General features: G+C 41.8%; 1 protein-coding gene across 1 annotated transcript in view; it reads left to right on the forward strand.

The window, feature by feature from the left end:
* PAQR8 (progestin and adipoQ receptor family member 8) overlaps positions 1-19,407 on the forward strand; it is a 45,404-nt gene extending 25,997 nt beyond the window's left edge. Inside the window, exon 2 of the mRNA XM_001151943.7 lies at positions 14,788-19,407. Coding sequence (XP_001151943.1) covers positions 14,825-15,904 — 1,080 coding nt within the window. The 5' untranslated portion in view covers positions 14,788-14,824 and the 3' untranslated portion in view covers positions 15,905-19,407. The remainder of the gene's footprint in view (positions 1-14,787) is intronic.
* The last annotated feature ends 2,645 nt before the right edge of the window (positions 19,408-22,052 follow it).

The raw sequence follows: 22,052 nt of genomic DNA on the forward strand, positions 1-22,052 counted from the left end.
ACGTGGAAAAATTGTCTTCCATGAAATTGGTCCCTGGTGCTGAAAAGGTTGGGGACCACTGACCTAGATGAATGCCTAGATGAATGGTATTACTGCCTTTATAAAAGAAACTCAGGAGAGCTCCCTTGCCTCTTCTGCCATGTGAGGACATAACAAGAAGACAGTCATGTTTGAACCAGAAGTGGGCCCTCACTGGACACCAAATCTGCTGGTGCCTTCATCTTGGACTTTTGCAGCCTCTAGAAACTGTGAAAAATAGATTTCTGTTGTTTATAAGCCACCTAGTCTATGATATTTCCTTACAGCACCCTGAATGGACAAAGACAGAGGGCTTAATAAGACATGATGAGTTCTACTTCAGGCTGTCGCTAAGCTTCACAGGGGAGGGGTTATATCTGAGCCTGAATTTGAGAGAGAAGTGGGTTTTGCCAGGCACAGCAGGCTACAATAACATTGGCGATGTCAAGTGTGTGGCTTGTTCAGGCAATCAGGACAGTCTGTTCTGCCTTTTGTATGCAACAAGAATAAAAACGAGTTCTAACAGTGCTCCAGTGTTATTTTACATTATGTTTCTCTGCCTGGCCCCTCCTTTTCCTAAATCTTTGCTTAGGCATTCTTGGTCATAAAAATGACAAATGGTAGGAGATGATAGACCAAAAACAAGCTGATGGTTAGAAATTCAGCCAGCAATTTAAATATTGGTGCGGATACCTAGCAAGTGGATGAACCACACAAATAAATAAGATCCAACTCAAATGGTGTTTTCTTTTGAAAACCCACATTTTTGTTATCTTAGATCTCACTGGTTTTTACCTTTAGAAGCAGGCAAAGGATAGTCATTCACTTTGTTTTTGAACAATGATCTATTGACACATTCTGGGGACATCTTTCCTCTGACTGTTTGCTGATAGAAATAAAGCATAGGTAAGCCAGTGTTCCTGTCTCCAGAGGCTTGCAATTCAATAAGCAGAAGAGAGAAGGCTCTCTACACACACAGTAGTGAAGTAATGGGCAAGCCTGATGTTCTACTTACCAAAATATGTGGAATAGATAGATAAGTGTTGGGGGTGGGGGAGGAATCAAGATGGCCTGGAGAAGGCTTTATGGTGATTTGGAATTGAACTAAGGCCTTGGAGATATCTAAGGAGAAATGAAGAATAAAGTGACTTGCTTGACTCTATAGCAAATAAAAATGCTGGGTCTTAGAACCACCAGGAGAGTGTACTGTTGTCACTGCAGAAGAGTTAATGTTTAATTGCTAGGGAACACAGCTTTCTTTATATGGTGCTCCAAACTCTAGCTCGATTTGTTATCTGATTTTCTGCTATGGAAAGGGCATTTCCAAGATTGATTTCCTGCCAGTGGAAATGAGCAGCTCTCTTCACGTTCACCCGGGTTGGCCCAGGTCCCAGCTGGTTTGCAGATCAGTGATGAAGCTTCCTGCCGGTGAGAAGCTAGATCTAGTTGAGAGGTTGCCTGACTGAAGCCAAACCACACCTAACGAAGCCGATAGTTACACTCACGTAGAAAGTCCAGGGAGACACCTGTCCCTAGGCTTTAATTAGTGGGAGTTTCAGACAGCAAAGTTTACCTTTACTCAAACAAGAAGCCTCAGAAGAACATGATCTTCACACCTGAACTGTTGATTGCCCGGAGACTGCTCAGTGTGTTCTCCCAGTAAATTGTTCCCAGCTCCTCTGACTTCTCCCACTCGACAGATTAAACACAGATACTATTTATTCCATGTGGCAGGTGCATTCTCTGTCTGTAATGATGCATTTTGAAACCAGTACTTTCTCAAGTGAGATTAGCTGAGATGTGGAAAGTATAGGAAGTGACAGAACAGACAGAAATTCTAGCTAGAGGGTTCTAGTTAGATAAAGAGAAAAAGGCACTCAGAGGAAATTTGCTCTGCTCATCTTTCCCAGGGCACAGCAACAAATTAAGGCTGTCTTTTCTTTCTCCTCTTAGGAATATTATACGGCACCACAGAGGAAAAGATTCATAAGTGGAGAGCTCACTGAGCCCAGAAGGACACATCTTGCTGCCAGATCTGTGGCAAAAACGTGTACCTTACTTTTTTTTTATAGGCACGGTTCAGCCGTACCACAAACCCACATGGTCAGGAAGTGACTCACGTATTAATGCCGTTTGAGTTTGTGTGCTGTGGGGAAAGTCTTTTGACAATATTGTGTATACTGGCTTTTCCAATGTAAGAGAACATCTTTGCTGCATTAACAGTAGATGTTACATATTTTTTTCCCTTTAAACCCCCCATGACCAATAGCTTACCCTATGGCAAGTATAGTTAGGTTACTCGTAATAATTAATTTGGTATGCTAACTAGTTGAGCTCACAGAAAAATGCAAGTATGGGTGTATTCCTTTATAATGCTGGGGTGTTTCTTGGGGAGGGTCTTAATATTTTACCAACTTAGGTTTTACCAATTTTTGCATATTTATGTCAAATATTCCTATTTGCAGAGTAGTACTAACTTTTGCTTTCCAATTACAAAAGTAGTAAATGTTTGTTGTTAAAAAGTACGATAATGATAGTATTTCCAGAAGAAAAGTAAAATTCCCCACAATCCCTTCATGGTAATAGCTGTATTGTTTTGATTATATGCACTTCCATACTTCATCTGTACCATGTTTGTATGATTACAAAAATAGGGCTGGGCGGAACACATACTTTAAATTTGTTTTTTCCTTTACATGTCTTTGACTCATTTATTCATTCAAGAAATCTTCTTTGAGAATGTACAATGTGCTAGTCCATCACTTTTCTAAGTGCAGTGGAGACTACAGTGAAAAACCAATGGAGCACACATATCATGTGTATCTTTGTATAACAATAAATGTAAATTTATTTTACATTTATTTATGTAAATAAATTATTTACATTTATTTTACATTTATTATTATTTATTTTAATAAGTGCATAGTATTCTATTGTATAGATTTATCTTAATTTACACAATCAAATACTCCATTTTTGGATGTCGAGATTCTGTTTGTTAGGTTTTGTTAAATATAGGGAGGAAATATGCACTGACCATTGGTGAATCTGAATCAATGTTCAAATGATCTCTGCTAATAACAGGATTGCACTGGTAGTGCCATTATTTCAAATATGACTTTACAAATAGTGATATGCTCCTTGGAAGATGTAGCTATAAAGATCAGTATGAGCCCAGAGTTCTCTCACTTAATGACTATGGAGATCCGGAGGCATGTGAGACTGTTTCCAACTCCACCTCTGGCTCAAAGGCTGCTTAAAGCACAGTTCCAGTCCTTATAAATGGACACCAAGTTGTCATTTTGGCTGCTATTCCTTTGCAGCCATTTATAGTTATGCAGTGATGTGTGAAGCTGGGCTTCTGTGAATTCTGGAAGCATTTCTTTTGCCTTTGATAGGAATTGCTGCTCATTTGTCCTCTATCCAACAACCAGCAGGTCACTTTCCTACCATCTGTGTGAGTTCCACACACAGTGACATGAAGTGATGTCACAGGATCTGTTTGTTGGTGATTTCAGCATGCTGCTTGATGTTCAGTACAAAGCAAAACATAGCCCAGATGAATTACAGAATTTTACAGTATTAGAGCTTATATAGATTACACCCCCATCTTAAGGACAAGGGCACCAAGGCATAGAGAGGTTGAATAATTTGCTTAAAAATCACTTAGAGCACTTTGGGAGGCCTAGACGGGCAGATTGCCTGAGCTCAGGAGTTCGAGACCAGCCTGGGCAACACGGTGAAACCCTGTCTCTACTAAAATACAAAAAAAATTAGCTGGGTGTGGCAGTGTGTGCCCTTAGTCCCAACTACTCAGGAGGCTGAGGCGGGAGAATTGCTTGAACCCAGGAGGCGGAGGTTACAATGAGGCAAGATCGCGCCACTGCATTCCAGCCTGGGTGACAGAGCGAGACTCCATCTCAAAAAAAAAAAAAAAAAAGTGTCACATAGTGATAGAGCTAGAACTAAACATTGGGACTTCTAATTTCTTGCCTAGTGTTCTTTCCAGGGAATCAGCTATTCCAAGTTTGTGGTAGATTCACATAGCATCCTTGTAATAGGTCAGGAAACACTACTGCTTTGGAGTGCTTCTATTTGTCATCCAGATAAAATGTCTTCAGTACCAAACAATGCCAGTTTCCCAAATATGGAGCTTTTCTTTAATTCCCCACTTTGTTAATTTGGGAAAGGCTTTTTAGGTAGCTTGCTATATGCATAACAGATTTAGTGATCTCATTGTCATTGTGCTTTCCACTAGTAGGCTGATAAATGACCTCAGGTTTATGATTGGAATGTCTCACTACACCAGTTCTGTAAAGCTAGCCACAACAAACCATGTGTCTCTTTAATATGAAAGAGGCCCATCAGATTTATGATCATATTTATCTGGGCTAATAGACCTATTTGGATTATTTGATAGATTCCACTCAGATTTTGTGGAAGTCACATTTTATTCTCTTAGGGAGTATTGGAATCTGATTTACAAGTAAACTCAGTGTCAAAGATCTGAGAAACTTTGCAGTACTGATTGTTTTTGTAAGGCCAACTGCAAGTTATCTTTGTTAATGAAGCAAAGCAGTATTGCAGCAGCATATTTGAAGTTGTATATCAAAAAATGTTGGGGTTTAGTCATAGAGGGCATTTTTTGAGGCATAGTTGTTAAGAACGCAGATTTTAGAGTCAACTGCTTAGTTACCTCCTGGATCTATCACATACTGTGCAGCCTTGGACAAATTATGTAATCTCTCTGTGACTGTTTCCTTATCTGTGAAATGGGAATAATAGTACTGGTGTCAGGTATTGTTGGGAAGTTTAAATAAGTTAATATTTTCAAAGCACCCAAAACACTGTCTGGTATGTGCTAAACATCATATAAGTGTTTGATACTATTATTCTGACACTTTGTCTCTCTGTTTTTTTTTTTTTTTTTTTTTTTTGAGATGGCGTCTTGCTCTGTTGTCCAGGCTGAAGTGCAGTGGCATAACCATGGCTCACTGTAGCCTCAACCTCCTGGGCTCAAGTGATCCTCCCACCTCAGCATCCTGAGTAATTGGGACTACAGGTGTGTGCCACCATGCCTGGCTAATTTTTAAATTTAGAGATAGAGTCTTGCTGTGTTGCCAAGGCTGGTCTTGAACTCCTGGGCTCAAGCTATCCTCCCCGTTCAGCTTCCCAAAGTGCTGGGATTACAGGTGTGAGCCACTGTACCTGGTCGATTTGGACACTTTCATTCCATTCATTCATTCATTTGTTCATTCAGTGATTTCTTGGAATATCAATGTGATAGGCACAACGCTAATGATAAAAATATTCTCAGCCCTCAAAGGATCTTGCAGTTTAGTGGTCAGAGAGACATAATGCAAACCATGTAGGCATACAGTAAGGAAAGTCCTATAATGAAGGACTATAAGTGCAGTGGCAGTTAGGTGAAGGAGCACCTGAGGGGAAGCCTTCACAGGGACCATTTGAGATGGGACATGAAGCATGAGTAGGAGTTGGCCAGTGGACATCAGTGGTGTGGGCATTCCAGGCATGCATAGAAGCACAAAGTCCTGAGAGGATGGCAGAATAACTGGAACACAAAGTGTCAGAGTGGGAGATGCTTTGGGGACAGTTAAAAAGACGCACAGGAAGGGACCAGGAAGGCCTCCTGTATCCTACAGAGGTTCCTGTGAGAGATAATAAGGACTCAAATTCAGACAGGGGCCAGTGAGAGGGAACCCAGCAGATGGAGGAGATGGCCAGGAGCAGTGAGTGCAGTGACTCGGTTACACCTGTTTCTCAGGTGATAGGAGACGTGCCCAGGTGCTGCTCTGCTTATCGATATAGTTCCTCTCTGAAAGTTAAATGGTCTCTTATGGGTACTTGACGTATTTTTACTGTGTTTTCAGGAGATAACAACTATCACCAAAAACGTGTAATTTCATTGTTTTATTGAAAGTTACTGAAAAGGAAATGCATTTTAGGTAGTTTCCATCAGTCAGAACTATGAAAACAAAACCAAACCTTAAGAATACAGATGATTCCCAACTTAGGATGTTGTGAAAGTGATACACATTCAATAGAAACCATACTTTGCATTTGGGGTTTTGATTTTTTCCAAGGCTAGTGATAGGTGGTGAAATACTCTAGCAATTCTGGGCAGCAGCAGTAACCTGCAGCTCCCAGTCAGCCATGTGATCTCAAAACAACCAATACCCTACAGTGTCCTCTGTTGCCAGATGACTTTCCCCACCTGTAGGCTAATGTGTGTGTTCTGAGCACATTTAAGGTAGTGTAGGCTAAGAGTGGTTAGGTTCAGTAGATTAGGGGCATTAAATGCATTTTCAGCTTAAGACGTTTTCAACTTAACAATGGGTTTACTGGGCTATAACCCATCATATGTCAAGGAACATCTGTATTTAGCTTAGTTCTGTGATTTACTTTTAAAAAGAACACCTAAATGCACAATTTTTGGCTAAAATGTCAAATTTTTAACCATGAACTTGAGATTTTTACCCCATTTTTCTCTTTCCATTAAAAAAAAAATTTGAAAGGCACTTCTAAGATAAATCTTAAGATTAGATCCCGGCCAGGCACAGTGACTGACGCCTGTAATACCAACACTTTGGGAGGCTGAGGTGGGTGGATCACCTGAGGTCAGGAGTTTGAGACCAGCCTGACTAATATGGTAAAACCCTGTCTCTACTAAAAATTCAAAAAATTTGCTGGGCATAGTGGCATGCACCTGCAGTTTAGTCCCAGCTACTTGGGAGGCTGAGACAGGAGAATTGCTTGAACCCGGGAAGCGGAGGTTGCAGTGAGCCAAGATCGCGCCATTGCACTCCAGCCTGGGCGACACAGCGAGACTTCGTCTCAAAAAAAAAAAAAAAAGAGATTAGATCCCTACATAATGCAAGGCATTATTCAACATTTTTAAACACTTTCTTATAAACATTAAGTGAATTCATGGTACATATACTCAGTAAATAGAACTTTTAATTCCAATTCCATTATAATCTGACTCAAATTAAAAATCCTTAAAGGAGATAGGGGAGTTCAAATATCCCACTGCTCTAGATGTGTCCAAATGAATGTCCTCCATGGGCACTTCAAACTCAACATTTTCAAACATGTCTTTCAGCCCAGACTTGACCCAGGGAGGCAGTATTATGATGATTCCCAGAAGTGTTACCAAACAAATAATATTCCTTTTTGATTTTAAAAAATTGCATTAAAATCAATTATAAGGTAGAAAATACGTGTGCATAGATTTATTTTTACTAAGTTATATCCTTCAGTGGGCTCTTTATTTGAAATATTACTAGGACTTTATGTGCATGTTTTGCCTCTTGAAAGTACTATTCCATTACTGACCATTTTGTTATTATTCATTCTGTTTTCTTCCTAAAAAGTGGATAGACAGGAAATCACCTCCTCCCACCCACCCACCCTTTTTTATGAGGACAATGACACTGAGTAATTGATTGTCTTAGGCATAGCCACACACCTGAGTAGAGCAAATACTAACAGCCAGACTTCCTGACTCCCAAACCATTACTTCTTTTTTCCTTCACCTTTGCAGAAGAGAAAGAAATTGGTGCCATGAGCCTGGGCCTAAAGAACTGTTCACTCAGTAAATAATTATAAGGTGTCTTCTATGTGCCAGATATTATTTTCAACATGGGGACTTCTGCACCTAACAGTCCCTGCTTTTAAAGGAGCTGGTTGGCTAATGGGAAAGTAAGTGGAGTAAACAAACGAACCCAGCTCCATGAATGAAGCAAACTGGGAGAGGCAAGGCCAGAGTCTAATGAAGGCTGGAGAGAGCCCTAAGCCAGTCTGGGAGTTAAGAAAAGCTTCCTGGTGGAGCCGACTTCTAGGTAGAGTGTTGAAAATAAGCCAGAGTTGCTGGGCTAGAGGGTACTGAGTTTGCATGCATGGGAGATAGAGTGTCAAGAACTCCCAGTATTAACAGTATTAAGATCTGGGCCAACAAATTGGCCTTAGAGGTATGGGCTCTGGGAGAGGAGGCTGGAATAGGAAGGAAAACAGAGAAAGGATCTGTTTGAATAATTAGGGCTTAGAATTTGTATTGTAAACAAACAATGGTGAGCTGTTGAAGAATTTTGAGGAGGGAATGATAATCAGATTTCCATTTTTAAACTGTTGCCCTGAAGTGATTTGGAGAATGAAGTGAGGGTTGGGGATGTGAGTTAGGAGAGCCATTATTGATGATGAAAGGTCAGTTATGAGACTGCTATTGTCATCATTAACATAAGTTAATTTTGAAGACCTAAATTAAGGGAGAGCAGTAGAAATGGAAAGGGCAAATGGATTCCAGAAATGTTGAGATAAAATCAGCAAACCTCGATTCTGATTAGATGTAGGGGACGAGTCAAGTCTGGGTTGAAGGAAATGTCTGGAGATGAGTCTGAAGTGCCCATGGGGGACATTCTTTTGGACACATCTAGAGCAGTTGGGTATTTGAATTCAAACCTCAGAAAAGATCTGGTTGGAGGCAAATTTGGAAATCAGCGGACACAGGTGTAGCTGAAGCTAAGGGCCTGGGAGAAGTACCTGTCTGAGAGGCACTGTGGATGGTGAAAAGGGGGCAGATACCACAATTGACAGGGATGGTGGGAGAAGAAAGCCAAGGTGGGGCCAGAGAAGGTAGTGTCATTGTTACTTAAGCCAAGAGAGGAGGCATTGGTTAGCATTGGGAATCCTTGCAGAGCTCAGGGGAGATAAGCATTAAAACAGGGTAATAGTTTCACGGGAGAGAAATGACTCCCATTTCCTCTGTAACACCAAACCTAAACTTTCACTAATTCCACTGCACCTAGCCCACTCCCTTCCTCATTACTCCCCAGTAGCCCCTCTGCTCACAGACCTACCAGGAAGTCATACCATTCCTATGCTCTTATTTTGCCTCTTTGCTAGAATGCCCCAATTCTCACTTGTCTGAGCTCTACCCAGCCTTCTAGGGCTAACACAAGCCCACGTCCCCCCAGTGTTGCCCCAGGATACTCCGAGTGTGTTCTCTTCTATAGATCTATTTGTATTTCGCTCTAGTTTATACTTGTTTATGTGTGTCATCTGGTGGTGTTGGCTGTTGATTCATGAAGTTTGACTCTTCTAAGCTTCTTGAGGTAAAGGGTCTTATTGTATTCTTCCTCTGCGGCCTTTGTAGCCTGGAATAGTGTTGAATAGATAATCCTTGCTCTGAAAAAGATTTCTGGTTGATCAAAATTACAAGACTTGAGATTATCCAGTTAATAAAAATTCTTGAGGAAGATTTAAATTTCAGCTGTCCAGGAGTTGGAGTGAACCCTGTGCAAAGGAGATTGTTCTAAGGTAGAATCTTGGTCAGCTGATAGTCACATCAGGTTAGGTAGGAGGGTGTGGGAACAGAGGCCAGAAGTGAGGGAGGGGCTCTTACTCAGTGCAGCCACCTGGGAAGGCTGGGAGGCTTCAACATCATGATGACAATATGTGGTTTCCTCCAAAACGGGCTCAAATTTTACAGCTGGTCCTTTGAATCATGGAAGCATTGCCCATACCTGCTTGGTGAAAGTGAGGCCTAAGAGGGAGGGGGGCAGACCCCACTTGACAGTGGTTTCTGAAGTTAATGATGATAAAAGAATTATAACTCATGGTACCATTTTTGTAGCTGTGTTAGCTGCTCTCAAAGGGAGAATTTCATGGCAGGGGAAGAGGTGGTTGCTAAGGAAATGACAGAGAGGGGGAAAAAAAAGAAAACAACCCAAACCCTGTTTCTGACCACAAGTTTAGAATTTTTCTTTTCTTTCTTTCTTTTTTTTTTTTTTGAGGCAGAGTTTCACTCTTGTTGCCCACGCTGGAGTGCAATGGCGTGATCTTGGCTCACTGCAACCTCCACCTCTCCGGTTCAAGTGATTCTCCTGCCTCAGCCTTCTGAGTAGTTGGGATTACAGGAGCCTGCTAACACACCCAGCTAATTTTTTGTATTTTTAGTAGAGACGGGGTTTCACTATATTGGCCAGGCTGGTCTCGAACTTCTGACCTCAGGTGATCTGCCCACCTCAGCCTCCCAAAGTGCTGGGATTACAGGTGTGAGCCACCACGCCTGACCTTAGAATTTTTCATGACCTTGCACTACCAAAGGGAAATTTAAGTCCTTTCTTGTTGTTGTTGTTTTTGAGATGAAGTCTCGCTTTGTCACCCAGGCTGGAGTGCAGTGGCACAATCTCGGCTCACTGCAACCTCCTCCTGAGAGGAGAATCACTCAAGTGATTCTCCTGCCTCAGCCTCCCTAGTAGCTGGGATTACAGGCACCGGCCACCATGCCCAGCTAATTTTTGTATTTTTAGTAGAGATGGTGTTTCAACATGTTGGTCAGGGTGGTCCCGAACTCCTGACTTCAAGCAGTCCACCCACCTCAGCCTCCCAAAGTGCTGGGATTACAGGCGTGAGCCACTGCCCCTGGCTGGGAAATTTAAGCCCTTTTTACCCTCAGAGGACAGATCTTTGCAACCCTCTCATTCCTGAGAGGTAAGGAATCATATTCTGAGTTAGAGCCCATGGTGGTTGTATCCCTGGACTCTCAGGTTCCTTTGTGGCTATTGGGTTACACACTCCAGGGGGTGGAGTTATTAAGAAGACCCTGAGATCTCTGTGGCTGCATTTTAAAGATCTCATTTGTAAGGGAAATGATGATACTGCCAATTTCTCTCCCCTTGTGCACCTTTTCTTTTGAAGTTAAAGTTAATATCCTTTTGGACTTGTATCTCTCTGCTTCTTAGTTCTATAAATCTCTTCCTAGTTTATTTTCTGAAAGAGTGAAGTAGAAATAATTTCCAGAAAATAACTTGTCAACATAAAGTCATGAGGGAGGCTGGTGATATGAGAACTGGAAGGAACTGTCAGAGCTCTGCAGTCATGGTCTTCTGCAGACCAATAATAAGGCAGTATCATGTTCCATCCTTTCTCCCTCAGAACAGACAGATGCCAGTTAGTTCCCAGGTCTGAATTGTGCTCTCTTCCAATCGCTAAACTACTAAAACCCAAAGTTTTAGTCTTTAGAAATTCAGTTGAGTTGTCAGTTTATAAGAACCTGCTATGTGATGGATACGCTATTTTAAGGATATGAAGATTAGTAGGAATTGTGTGGTTATATATTATTTAACTCTGGATGCAGGAATCGTCTGATTGGTTTGGGTTCCCAAAGATGAGAGAAATAGCCTTGATTTTAGACAGCATGCAGACAGGGATACTGGGAGCATCTTGGGGATTCCTTCTTCTATAGTCACTGGGGTTATACCCAGTGACTCACCTTGATTTCTCCCAGCCATAAAATCAGACTGGTAATTTCATCTGGTTTGCTCTCTACTTCACAAGAGGTAGTAGAAGACTATATCTAAAGAATAGAGCACTTTAATTCCCCAGAACTCCAACAAGCCCAGCACCCCCAGATTATATATTGCTAACAGCAACAGGGCAACTTGAGAAGTTATCCCACATCCCAGGCCCATTCCTGTAGTTCGTCCACCAAGGTCAGTTGGAGAAACTTCCATCCAGAACTGAACCCTCAGGCACTCGGATCCCTCTGCTGGCTGATAGCAGAAGCGCCACTTAGCTTTTTCTTTTCTTTTTGTTTTCAAATGAATTCAGGTATATTCTAATTAGCATTTTCTTTCTCTCTCCCACACTCCCTCTTTCTGTGTTTCTCTTTCTGGCTGACTGTAATCCTTAATACACTTCTCTTGGTGTCTTTAATTCCTACATTGAGCTTGCGTTCATAGCTCATTCCTGGTAGAAGACCACTGTCTGATGGGTGCTGGCTAAATGAATGCCTCAATACAGGGTTACAGGGGCTGCCATAGAAATAGGTTCAAGGTATGGAGGGGACATTAGGCCCTGAACTCATGAATGATTCCTGCATCTCATATCAGTGATGGTCATAATAATGGCAAGTAATTATGCAGACTTGGAACCAAGCACTTTGTTAAACACTTTACAGCCATTATGTCATATAGTTCTTTTTCAGCCCTGTAAGGCAGCTTCTCTGTCATTTACTCCACAGATAACAAAGCTCAGGCTGGATTCATGCAGCTTGTTGATGGTGGGGCTCAGGATGTGAGTTCAGGTCTCTCTGGCACCAATGTCATAACTGCAAACTACAATGACTTCAGATACTCCAAGCTTTCCAAGCCCATATCTTGGCAGAAGTTCTTTGACCTTGCTCTCTGCCTAGAAGTCTCTTCCGCCTTTATCTTTTCTCAGGAATTCTGATTTTTCCTTCAAGATTCAGTTCAGGGTCACTTCAAGAGGGCTATACCCCCATCCTTTCCCTGTTTTAGTTGTTTGCTGAGACCTCCGTGAACTAGTGTTTGTCTCTAATGGAGCACTTATTGCACATTTTTGTGTTGATTCCCCTACATGTCTGTCTCCCCAGTAAACTTTGATCTCTTTGAAGGCAGGAAGTGTATCTTACCAGTCTTTGTATCCCTAGTACCTAGTACCTAGCACAGAGCCCAGCTCATAGCAATAAAAATGACAGCAATATTTCACATTTACTACGCACTTACCTTGGGCTGGGCAGAGTGCTAAGCACTTCATTTTTTAGACCCTCTCATTTAACTATCACACAACCCATATAATATATAGAATTATGAAGAAACTGAGGCTGAGAGAATTCTATAACTTGCCCAAGGTCACCCCAGTAAGTGGCAAAACTGGAGCTTGACTCCAGGTCTCCCTGAACTTCTTTACATTTTATTAATTTTCATGCCCTACACTTTTTTTACCTGATTAGGTATTTTTTCTCTTCCAATATTGATTGAGACATATGAGTAGGAATTACATTTTCTTTGCTAAAATTAGTAAGCACCTTGAACAGTACTTGCTGTATGTGCTCCAGTACTTGCTGTATGTGCTTGCTGTATGTGCTCCATTTAGATAAATCAGATATTAAATTTTTCTGAAGAAAAAAGCTTGGGAAACATAATTACATAAGGTAACTAGAAATGATCAAAATCTATTTCTTTACCTAGCAACTTCAGATGAAATTTTGCAGCAGTTTTTATGAAATATTTTATGAAATAATTGCTGTATTCGTCTGTCACCGAGAAATACAAGTGTAAGTTAAGCATTTCTGAAGCCTGAAATTCACCGAGTACAGTTTTAATTACCCAAGAGAAGCAAATCTAAAACTACTTGCTTTTCAGAGCATAATTTAAAAAATGAACAACAGTCTTTGCAATTAGATTTTATGTTAAATTTAGGTCACATGTTAATTTTAACTGTTAGGATATCCTAGAATGTGCATTGTTCTTTACCAACCTAATGAGTCAATTTGCCTGTCTTAAATATGAGGCTTAGTCAGTTGCTCACCTCATATTTTCAAAGTACCGGTGAAATTAGTGGATAGTTTAAGATTAGGTAGGTGCTAAAGAAATACAGTCTATCATTAGCTATATCAATATTTGTAATTCTTATACTTCAATATGATATTTCATGCTATTAAAGCCTGTTTATTACATTTTAATATCGAGAAAAGCCCATATCCTTTAAAGGTTACCTTACTTATAATTAAATCTTGATAATCATTAAGTCATTGATATCACTAAATTATGTTAGGGTAGCTAACATTTCCATTTTACAAGATGTAACTTTGCCTCACACTGAGTGTAGTAAACATAGAATATTGGGACAGGCCAGACATGGTGGCTTAACGCCTGTAATTCCAGCAGTTTTGGAGGATGAGGTGGGAAGATCATTTGAGGTTAGAAGTTCGAGACCAGCCTGGCCAACATGGTGAAACCCCATCTCTACTAAAAATACAAAAATTAGCTGGGTGTGGTGGTGCACGCCTGTAATGCCAGCTACTTGGGAGGCTGAGGCAGGAGAATTGCTTGAACCTGGGAGACGGAAGTTGCAGTGAACCAAGATTGCGCCACTGCATCCCAGCTGGGCGACACAGCAAGACCCTGTTTCAAAAAAAAGCTTCGGGAGGCCGAGGTGGGCGGATCACCTGAGGTCGGGCGTTCCAGACCAGCCTGACCAACATGGAGAAACCCCATCTCTACTAAAAATACAAAATTAGCCAGGCGTGGTGGCACATGCCTGTAATCCCAGCTACTTGGGAGGCCGAGGCAGGAGAATTGCTTGAACCCGGGAGGCGGAGGTTGTGGTGAGCAGAGATGGCGCCATTGCATTCCAGCCTGGGCAACAAGAGTGAAACTCTGTCTCAAAAAAAAAAAAAAAAGAAAGAAAGAAAGAAAGAAAGAAAGAAAGAAAAGAATATTGGGACAGTAAGGGATCTTGGTCCAACTCCATTATTCTACAGATGAATTAAAGGAGGCTCAAAGAAGCTGTCTGCAGCTCCTTGCTTCCTCTACTGTACCAGAAAGCCATGTTGCATTAAAATAACCACGGATCCTAGCCGGCCTGGTTGCTCACGCCTGTAATCTCAACACTTGGGGAGGCTGAGGAGGGAGGAGTGCTTGAGCCCAGGAGTTTGGGCCCAGCCTGCTGTACATAGCGACACCCCTGTCTCTACAACAACAGCAGCAACAAAAAATTATCCGGGCATGTTGGCGTGCACCTATGGTCCTAGCTACTCTGGAGGATCACCTGAGCCCAGGAATTAGAGGTTGCAATGAGCTGTGATCGTGCCACTGCACTCTAGCCTGGGCGACAGAGTGATACCCCGTCTCAAAAGAAAAGAAAATAGCCATAGTTCCTTGTCCGTCTTAGCTGCATTCGTGTCTCACTGCGGCTTTGCCAATTTTCCTTTCTTTTCTGCAGGTTGCATCACCTGTCCTGAGGGCGCGGCGCGGAGTGCATGCGGGCCGCGGCCATGACGACCGCCATCTTGGAGCGCCTGAGCACCCTGTCGGTCAGCGGGCAGCAGCTGCGCCGCCTGCCCAAGATCCTGGAGGATGGGCTTCCCAAGATGCCTTGCACTGTCCCGGAAACGGATGTGCCCCAGCTCTTCCGGGAGCCTTACATCCGCACCGGCTACCGCCCCACGGGGCACGAGTGGCGCTACTACTTCTTCAGCCTCTTTCAGAAACACAACGAGGTGGTCAACGTCTGGACCCATTTACTGGCAGCCCTGGCCGTCCTCTTGCGATTCTGGGCCTTTGCCGAGGCTGAGGCCTTGCCATGGGCGTCTACCCACTCCCTGCCTCTGCTCCTCTTCATCCTGTCGTCAATCACTTACCTCACCTGCAGCCTTCTGGCCCACCTGCTGCAGTCCAAGTCAGAGCTCTCCCACTACACCTTCTACTTTGTGGACTATGTTGGCGTGAGCGTTTACCAATATGGCAGTGCTTTGGCTCATTTCTTCTACAGCTCTGACCAGGCCTGGTATGACCGGTTCTGGCTTTTCTTCTTGCCAGCAGCTGCCTTCTGTGGCTGGTTATCTTGTGCTGGCTGTTGCTATGCCAAATATCGTTACCGGAGGCCTTATCCAGTCATGAGGAAGATCTGTCAGGTGGTGCCAGCAGGTCTGGCTTTTATCCTAGACATCAGCCCTGTGGCACACCGTGTGGCGCTCTGTCACCTGGCTGGCTGCCAGGAGCAAGCAGCCTGGTACCACACCCTCCAGATCCTCTTCTTCCTGGTTAGCGCTTATTTCTTCTCCTGCCCGGTGCCTGAGAAGTACTTCCCGGGTTCCTGTGACATCGTGGGCCATGGGCATCAGATCTTCCATGCATTTCTGTCCATCTGCACGCTCTCCCAGCTGGAGGCCATCCTCCTGGACTACCAGGGGCGGCAGGAGATCTTCCTGCAGCGCCATGGACCCCTATCTGTCCACATGGCCTGCCTCTCCTTCTTCTTCCTGGCTGCCTGCAGTGCTGCCACCGCAGCCCTTCTGAGGCACAAAGTCAAGGCCAGACTGACCAAGAAAGATTCCTGAGGCTGGCAAGTGGGGCAACGTGTGGAGGAAGCCCCTCATAATTTGGAGAAAACTTGATACAATAGAAGCTGACTTTTAAGGCATTGGCTTTTAAATTAATACATATATCCAAGGATATGTTATAGCTGCAGTGTTTGAAAGCCAAAGGATTTAAGAGTTTTGTTGTTGTTAATAAAAGGAATACTCCTTTTCCTTTTGGATCATAGCTTAACAAGGCACAGGAAGGGAAGGGATCTTGACTAAGATTCATGAGACATTGAATTAAGGAGAATCATCTTCATGCCTGAAAATTTAGCAAAATTCCGACTATGGCCTCCAGGGGCAATTCCTAAAAGCTGAATGGATAATAAAATTGGACTGGAAAGTAAGTAGGTGGCTGGTCCTCACCCTGTTGGAATGGCTATCCTACTATGCTGTTCTTTGGTAATGGAATAAATTGACCCAAGGACCGAATTTCATTTGGATTTCAAATTGTCCAGAGTTGGAAAAGCCTTCAAGATGACATGATGAATTACTCAGTTCATCTGATTTCTGGTCCCTCCTTTCTCGACAACTATAATACTAACCCTTTTCTCAGGATAACTGTCTACCTGGCAGTTTTCTCTGAAGTGCTGTTCACTCCCATCCCTACCTTGCATGGTAATATAAAGGACTAGGAAGCAGTCATACTTCCAGGAAATGCTTGGATTCATGTGGACATTCAGGAAGCTTATTCTCATATAATACTAATCTAAACAGTACTAGAAATTACAGTGCCAAGAGCCACCAGGAGGCCCAGCCAATAAGCATAGATACTATATGGTATCATGGGACCCGTCTATTTTTTACCAGTGGACTACAGGATTACTTGAGAGTTATCAGGGCTGCCTAACAGACCAGGAGATCTGGGGGTTGCACCAGGGAATCTCCATATTTGACCAGCATGTTTTAAAAGCTCTTGGTAGGATTAGTTGGTTCTAAGGATCCCTCTAGGGACCTCATTATTTCAAGAGGAACCCAAAGTCCAGCCTCCTACATAGATGCTGCCTCACGAAGGACCCACAAAACTAACCTAGTTCAGGGTTCTCAGGCAGGCAGTTCTGCTTCAGCTTAGAGCAGAACCCATAAAATACTCAAGTACTGGGATAGGCAAGCATGTGTGTTTACTGTGGATTGGTCCCTGAAGGCTCCTTTGGGTGAGAACGTGTGAACCAGGCACCCTGGTTTGTTTGGAGCATTGCTGCCCAGAAGCTTCTATGGGATAGGTGGTGCTTGGGATTGATGTGTTGTGGCCATGCAGCCCTCCCTGAGGATTGACTTCTGCACTAATCCAGTGAAGGAGGCTGCGTCAAAAGAAGGGCTCAGAAGCCCTCTTTTCAGAGGCAATGATTCCTGTCAGTATGAGGTCCCTTAGTTACTAAAAAGGGACGTGATTTAACTCCAGTTTGATGAACCTCCTCCGAGTTTACTTTATTGTCTTCAAATCTTTTGTTTTCTTCCTTTTTGTGAGATTTGTAGGTTTTGTGCCTTATAAATGGAAATGTATGAACACTTAATATATGCTCATGTAGAATTTTCTGTTCTGGGTTATTGGGATAAGGAAAAATATATATTGCTCTTCATCTAGTGAATGAAAGAAACTTCAGAAAGCTAGAATTGCTTATCAATCAAAAGACTTTCTCAATCTGTATTTTGGCCACAAACAAACATATTCAACTGAAGCTTTCCAATAATCTTTATATCAAGAAAGCATGCGTCTTGTCAGCTACATTGTTTTCTTAGATGGATTTCTCCTGTTAATCCTCAAATATCTGAACTTCGGTGTTACCCAAGTGTCTTATACAAGCTTCTGGTGTCTAGGACAAATTTATGGCAAATAAAATTAGCAAAACTGAACTGGGTTGAACTGAACAAGAGGATGGGGGAATTGTGCAAATACGTTGTTAGTAGAAGGTCAATTTAAAATAGGGACTAGAAATTGTTTGAAGTTTTCTTTATTACGGATTCAAAGACTATTATTTTGAAAGTTGGAAGGAGAAGGGAGGGAAGAGAGCAGAAGGGAAGAAGGTGTAAGTCAAGCTCTTGAATATAACTGGTGGTATTGTGGGCAGAGATCTTTAGTTCAAATCCACGTATTTTTTAAAAGAGAGAACCGGAGGTAGAGCAGTGATCAGATGGGTGCACAGACCAGTGCCAATCTGAACATTGTTAATGGCCTGTGACATGATGAGCACAGGAACAGGCATGAAGATATTGCCATACAATTTTAATTTATACAAGTATTGGCCCCTCAAGTGGTTGGAAAAATTTTTTTAAATCTCTTTTTCTGAGACAGGGTCTTAATCTGTCGCCCAGGCTGGAGTGCAGTGATGCAATCACGGCTCACTGCAGCCTCGACCTCCCCAGCTCAAGCAATCCTCCCACCTCAGCCTCCTAAGTACCTGGTACTACAGGCACATGCCACCACACCTGGCTAATTTTTGCATTTTTTGTAGAGACAGGGTTTTGCCACGTTGCTTAGGCTGGTCTTGAACTCCTGAACTCAAGTGATCCGCCCACCTTAGCCTCCCAAAGTGTTAGGATTACAGACATTAGCCATCACGCCTGCCCTAGAAACAGTTTTTTAATAGGAGATATTTGAGAGGCATTGAGGTAGGAGACTCTATGACATGCCCTCAGAATATCAGAATCTTCTTAGAAATAAACTAGGAAATGCAGATGTTTTTAACTACTCAGACTTTTGAGGAATTAATCCTTTTAAAACATTTTTGTTAAAGTTAGTGTATCAGTAAGAAACAGACCTAGTTTAAAAGGAATAATCAACAATTTTATAAAGGAGATGGCTTATTCCACCATAGCCCCTCCAACATATCTACTGGAAATTCTGCTAGTTAACTTTATCTCTCTCTCTCTTAATTTAGACTTTCAACCTATGAAAATGTAAATACCTTTGAAAAAACGAAACTATCAGTCATTTACATCTTCTCATGAATGAAATGCAGTGTAGGGAGAGGAGATGGCAGGACACAGCAAACGGGACACATTTGCCTGCTTCTCTCTTGCCTAATTCTTCCTGACCTGTATTTACTGATGAGTAATAATACTTGTAAGACTCTAGGGGTTCATTTCCCATTTCAGCGGAAAGTACTTCACTCAACAACAATATTCTCAAGAGTCTTCTACTGGAAGCTAGAAAGAAATAGGAATTTAAGTCCATAGAATGAAGGTAGTTATTCCTGCCTGTGTTGCCCACCTGTTCACAAAAAGTACCTTTATGCTTGAAAACATTAGGTTTTTTGGTTACTGCACTGTAGTTTCAAATGGATCCTCCAGATGGCATTCATGTCTTACTCAGAAAGGGCACAGCCATTGTCCCCAAGGCTTCTGTCTACTAATTCTATTGGTCTTGTGTTTTGCTTGATTGCTTGGCAAAAAAAAAAAAAAAAAAAAAAAAAAATGGAGCTATTTTCTGTCTATATAAATCTACTTATATGAATAACCATTAAAGTGATTTTGTATATGCATTGTTGTAGTGTCAGCAGTTTAAAGAAACAGCTACTTTGTTTCTTTGACAAGGTCTTAACAAGGACTACCTTGAAGAGGCCCCCTCTAAAAGGTTTTATTTATACAAACATTGTCAGGAAAAGGAGGTCAGGACACTATCTCTACCAAGAAGCAGGAAAGTATAAAAACTTTTTAAAAATCTCCATGCCCTATCCCCCATACACATATCCCCCATACACACACCCTAATACCTACTTGTGAGTAGAACAAATTGCTTCCCCACAAAATGCTATGAAGTTGATTTCTCTGAAGATTTCAATGTAATTAAATAAATATTCCTAGTTTCATAAATAATAGTGTAAAAGATTTCAAAATTTTTAATTCATTGGCTACAATTTTATAAATGTAAAAATTATGAATTATACTATGATTTAATTATAGCAGGTACTACAATGTACGTGTTGTGAAATGTGGCATCTATTAACCAACTAATTATGTAGCCTTCAAAGTTAGATTGAAAGAGCTGTGTAAAAGGTGATTCTCTAGGCACTGCTGAAGCTGCAACTGCAGCTTCAGGCTATAGTACTATCACAATCACTAAGAAAACAGCATTTCTATGGCTAGAGGCTCCACTGGTCGAATTATGGTTGTCACTCTTGCCCAAACCCTTTTTTTCACCAGCAGGGGCCCCAGGCAGTTTGAAAATGCTTCTGTTGTTACTGTTACTAGTTTAACCACTCTTCAGTTATTAATTTAGCAAGAATTTATTGAGCACCTATTGGTGAAAGGTACCACCTTGGCTCTGGAGACACCACAGTGTGGAAAAACACACTCTGTGGGCAGAGAGTCTGCCGTCTGCTAAATGAGGACCAGCATCTTTTCCTTGGGCCATGAGGGTCCCTCTCCCCGGATCGTGGTTCCAATCACAGCCTGAGGGCCAGGAGGCTGGGACCTGGTTTGGGCCAGAACTTCTTCATAAGGATTAAACCTTCTCTCCTCTTTACCTCCAGAGGTTGGAAACATCTTCCCCTGTAGCAAGGCAGTCACCTTAAAGCTGCCTCTACTTCCCGTTACTCCTGGTACTTCTCCGACCCTTCTCACTACCCTCTAGTTGTTTTAACTCAGTCCTGGGGATCCTTGACACATCCAGACAGAGAGAGAGAGAAGCCCTAAATTTCCACAAGCAGTAGAGACTTCGCAGGTACATAAAGTCCCATCCTTCAAGGAAGAGGATGTGTGGTTCCAACCTGAGTATAGGTTCCTAACTTGGTAAGTTGAAAACAGCATGCTGCACTCTGGCTACCTCCTTAAAACAATAACCATATCCTTTGTGGAATTATTATAGAAATAATTTAACATGGAAGGAAAATAATTGCATTAAAAAGATAATTCATTTAAATATTAACTTTGGGAGCATATCTATCTATGGTAAGGGCTTTTCTTACATAACAGAATTCTCACTGGAAGAGGTATTCACTATATTTTAAGATTCCAGGAGGCCTGGACCATATGGAAGGCTACAGAATAACAGCTCAAATTTTATTGTGCATTATGGTTTCTAAAACATTTCCACATCAATATGAGCTTCTAAACTGTATGAGGTAAGTAAGGCCAAACAGGTCTCCATTGAACTAGGAAACACTAGAAAGGTCAAGTGACTGGTTTGAAGCCACACAACTAGTTATAATGTTTAAACTCATTTTTCCTTCAGATAAATTCACGGTCCAGCTAATCAGAAACATCAGCACCAAATACTTGCAGAGCTTTTTACAGCAAATGAAGCACTTTTATGCATTATGTACACTTTGACATAATCTTTTAACTTTTGATCCTAATATCTCATGCATAGCCAGGGTTGCATCATTTCTTTTTTGAGTTAAAGTGACTTCACTCCACCCACATCCTTGGATGCGGAATAAAGCATTCATTGCATCACAGAGGCTTCTCAGAACCGCAAAGTTCATTGTCCATGGGCCCTTGGGGACTGGATTATAAAGTCAAGTCCTGCTCTCCAGTCAGTTTCCTGAAAATATGTTTGGATCCTTGGATGAGAAAGTCCTGCCAAATCTCAAATCCTCCCTTTTATCTTTTGATGGGATTGTCAGTTCTTTAAACAATCACCTTTCCCCGGGATTTTGACAAGAGATATGAACTTGAACATGGGATTTAAAAAATGTTTCTCTGCCATATGAAAGAGTTTTGCAGACTTACTAGAAAGCACAGAAAAGTCTTTGATTATTTCTTAAAGCAATATATGCTTATTAAAGAAACTAGAAAAGTAGTAAGAAAAGATAATCCTTGGATCCATCAGTAAAATAAAATCCCTGTTAGGGAAAAATAAGGCTTATGTCAAAATATTGTCAATGATAAAAGGTGTAGCAGTGTCATGTAAAGATTCCTGAAAAAACAGATATTGTAAACTAGAAATTTTAAGCAGCCTAGTATTTTATTCTCTAAGTTACAAAATCAACCGTCTGGCTCAGTTTACAGGAGTACCAGGAATGACATTACACTCTCTTCTGAAATATTATGTAGGTAATTTGATGCTGTTGTGGCTGATACTGGCTCATTAATCCAAGCCAATGATACATTGTCTCTCATGTTGAAAGAATTGCATGGAATGTTTCTCCTGAATCAAGCTCTCAGAGAGGACTGTGCTAGAAAT

The sequence above is a fragment of the Pan troglodytes genome, chromosome 5, assembly GCF_028858775.2.
Source record: "Pan troglodytes isolate AG18354 chromosome 5, NHGRI_mPanTro3-v2.0_pri, whole genome shotgun sequence".
Taxonomy (NCBI): Eukaryota; Metazoa; Chordata; class Mammalia; order Primates; family Hominidae; genus Pan; species Pan troglodytes.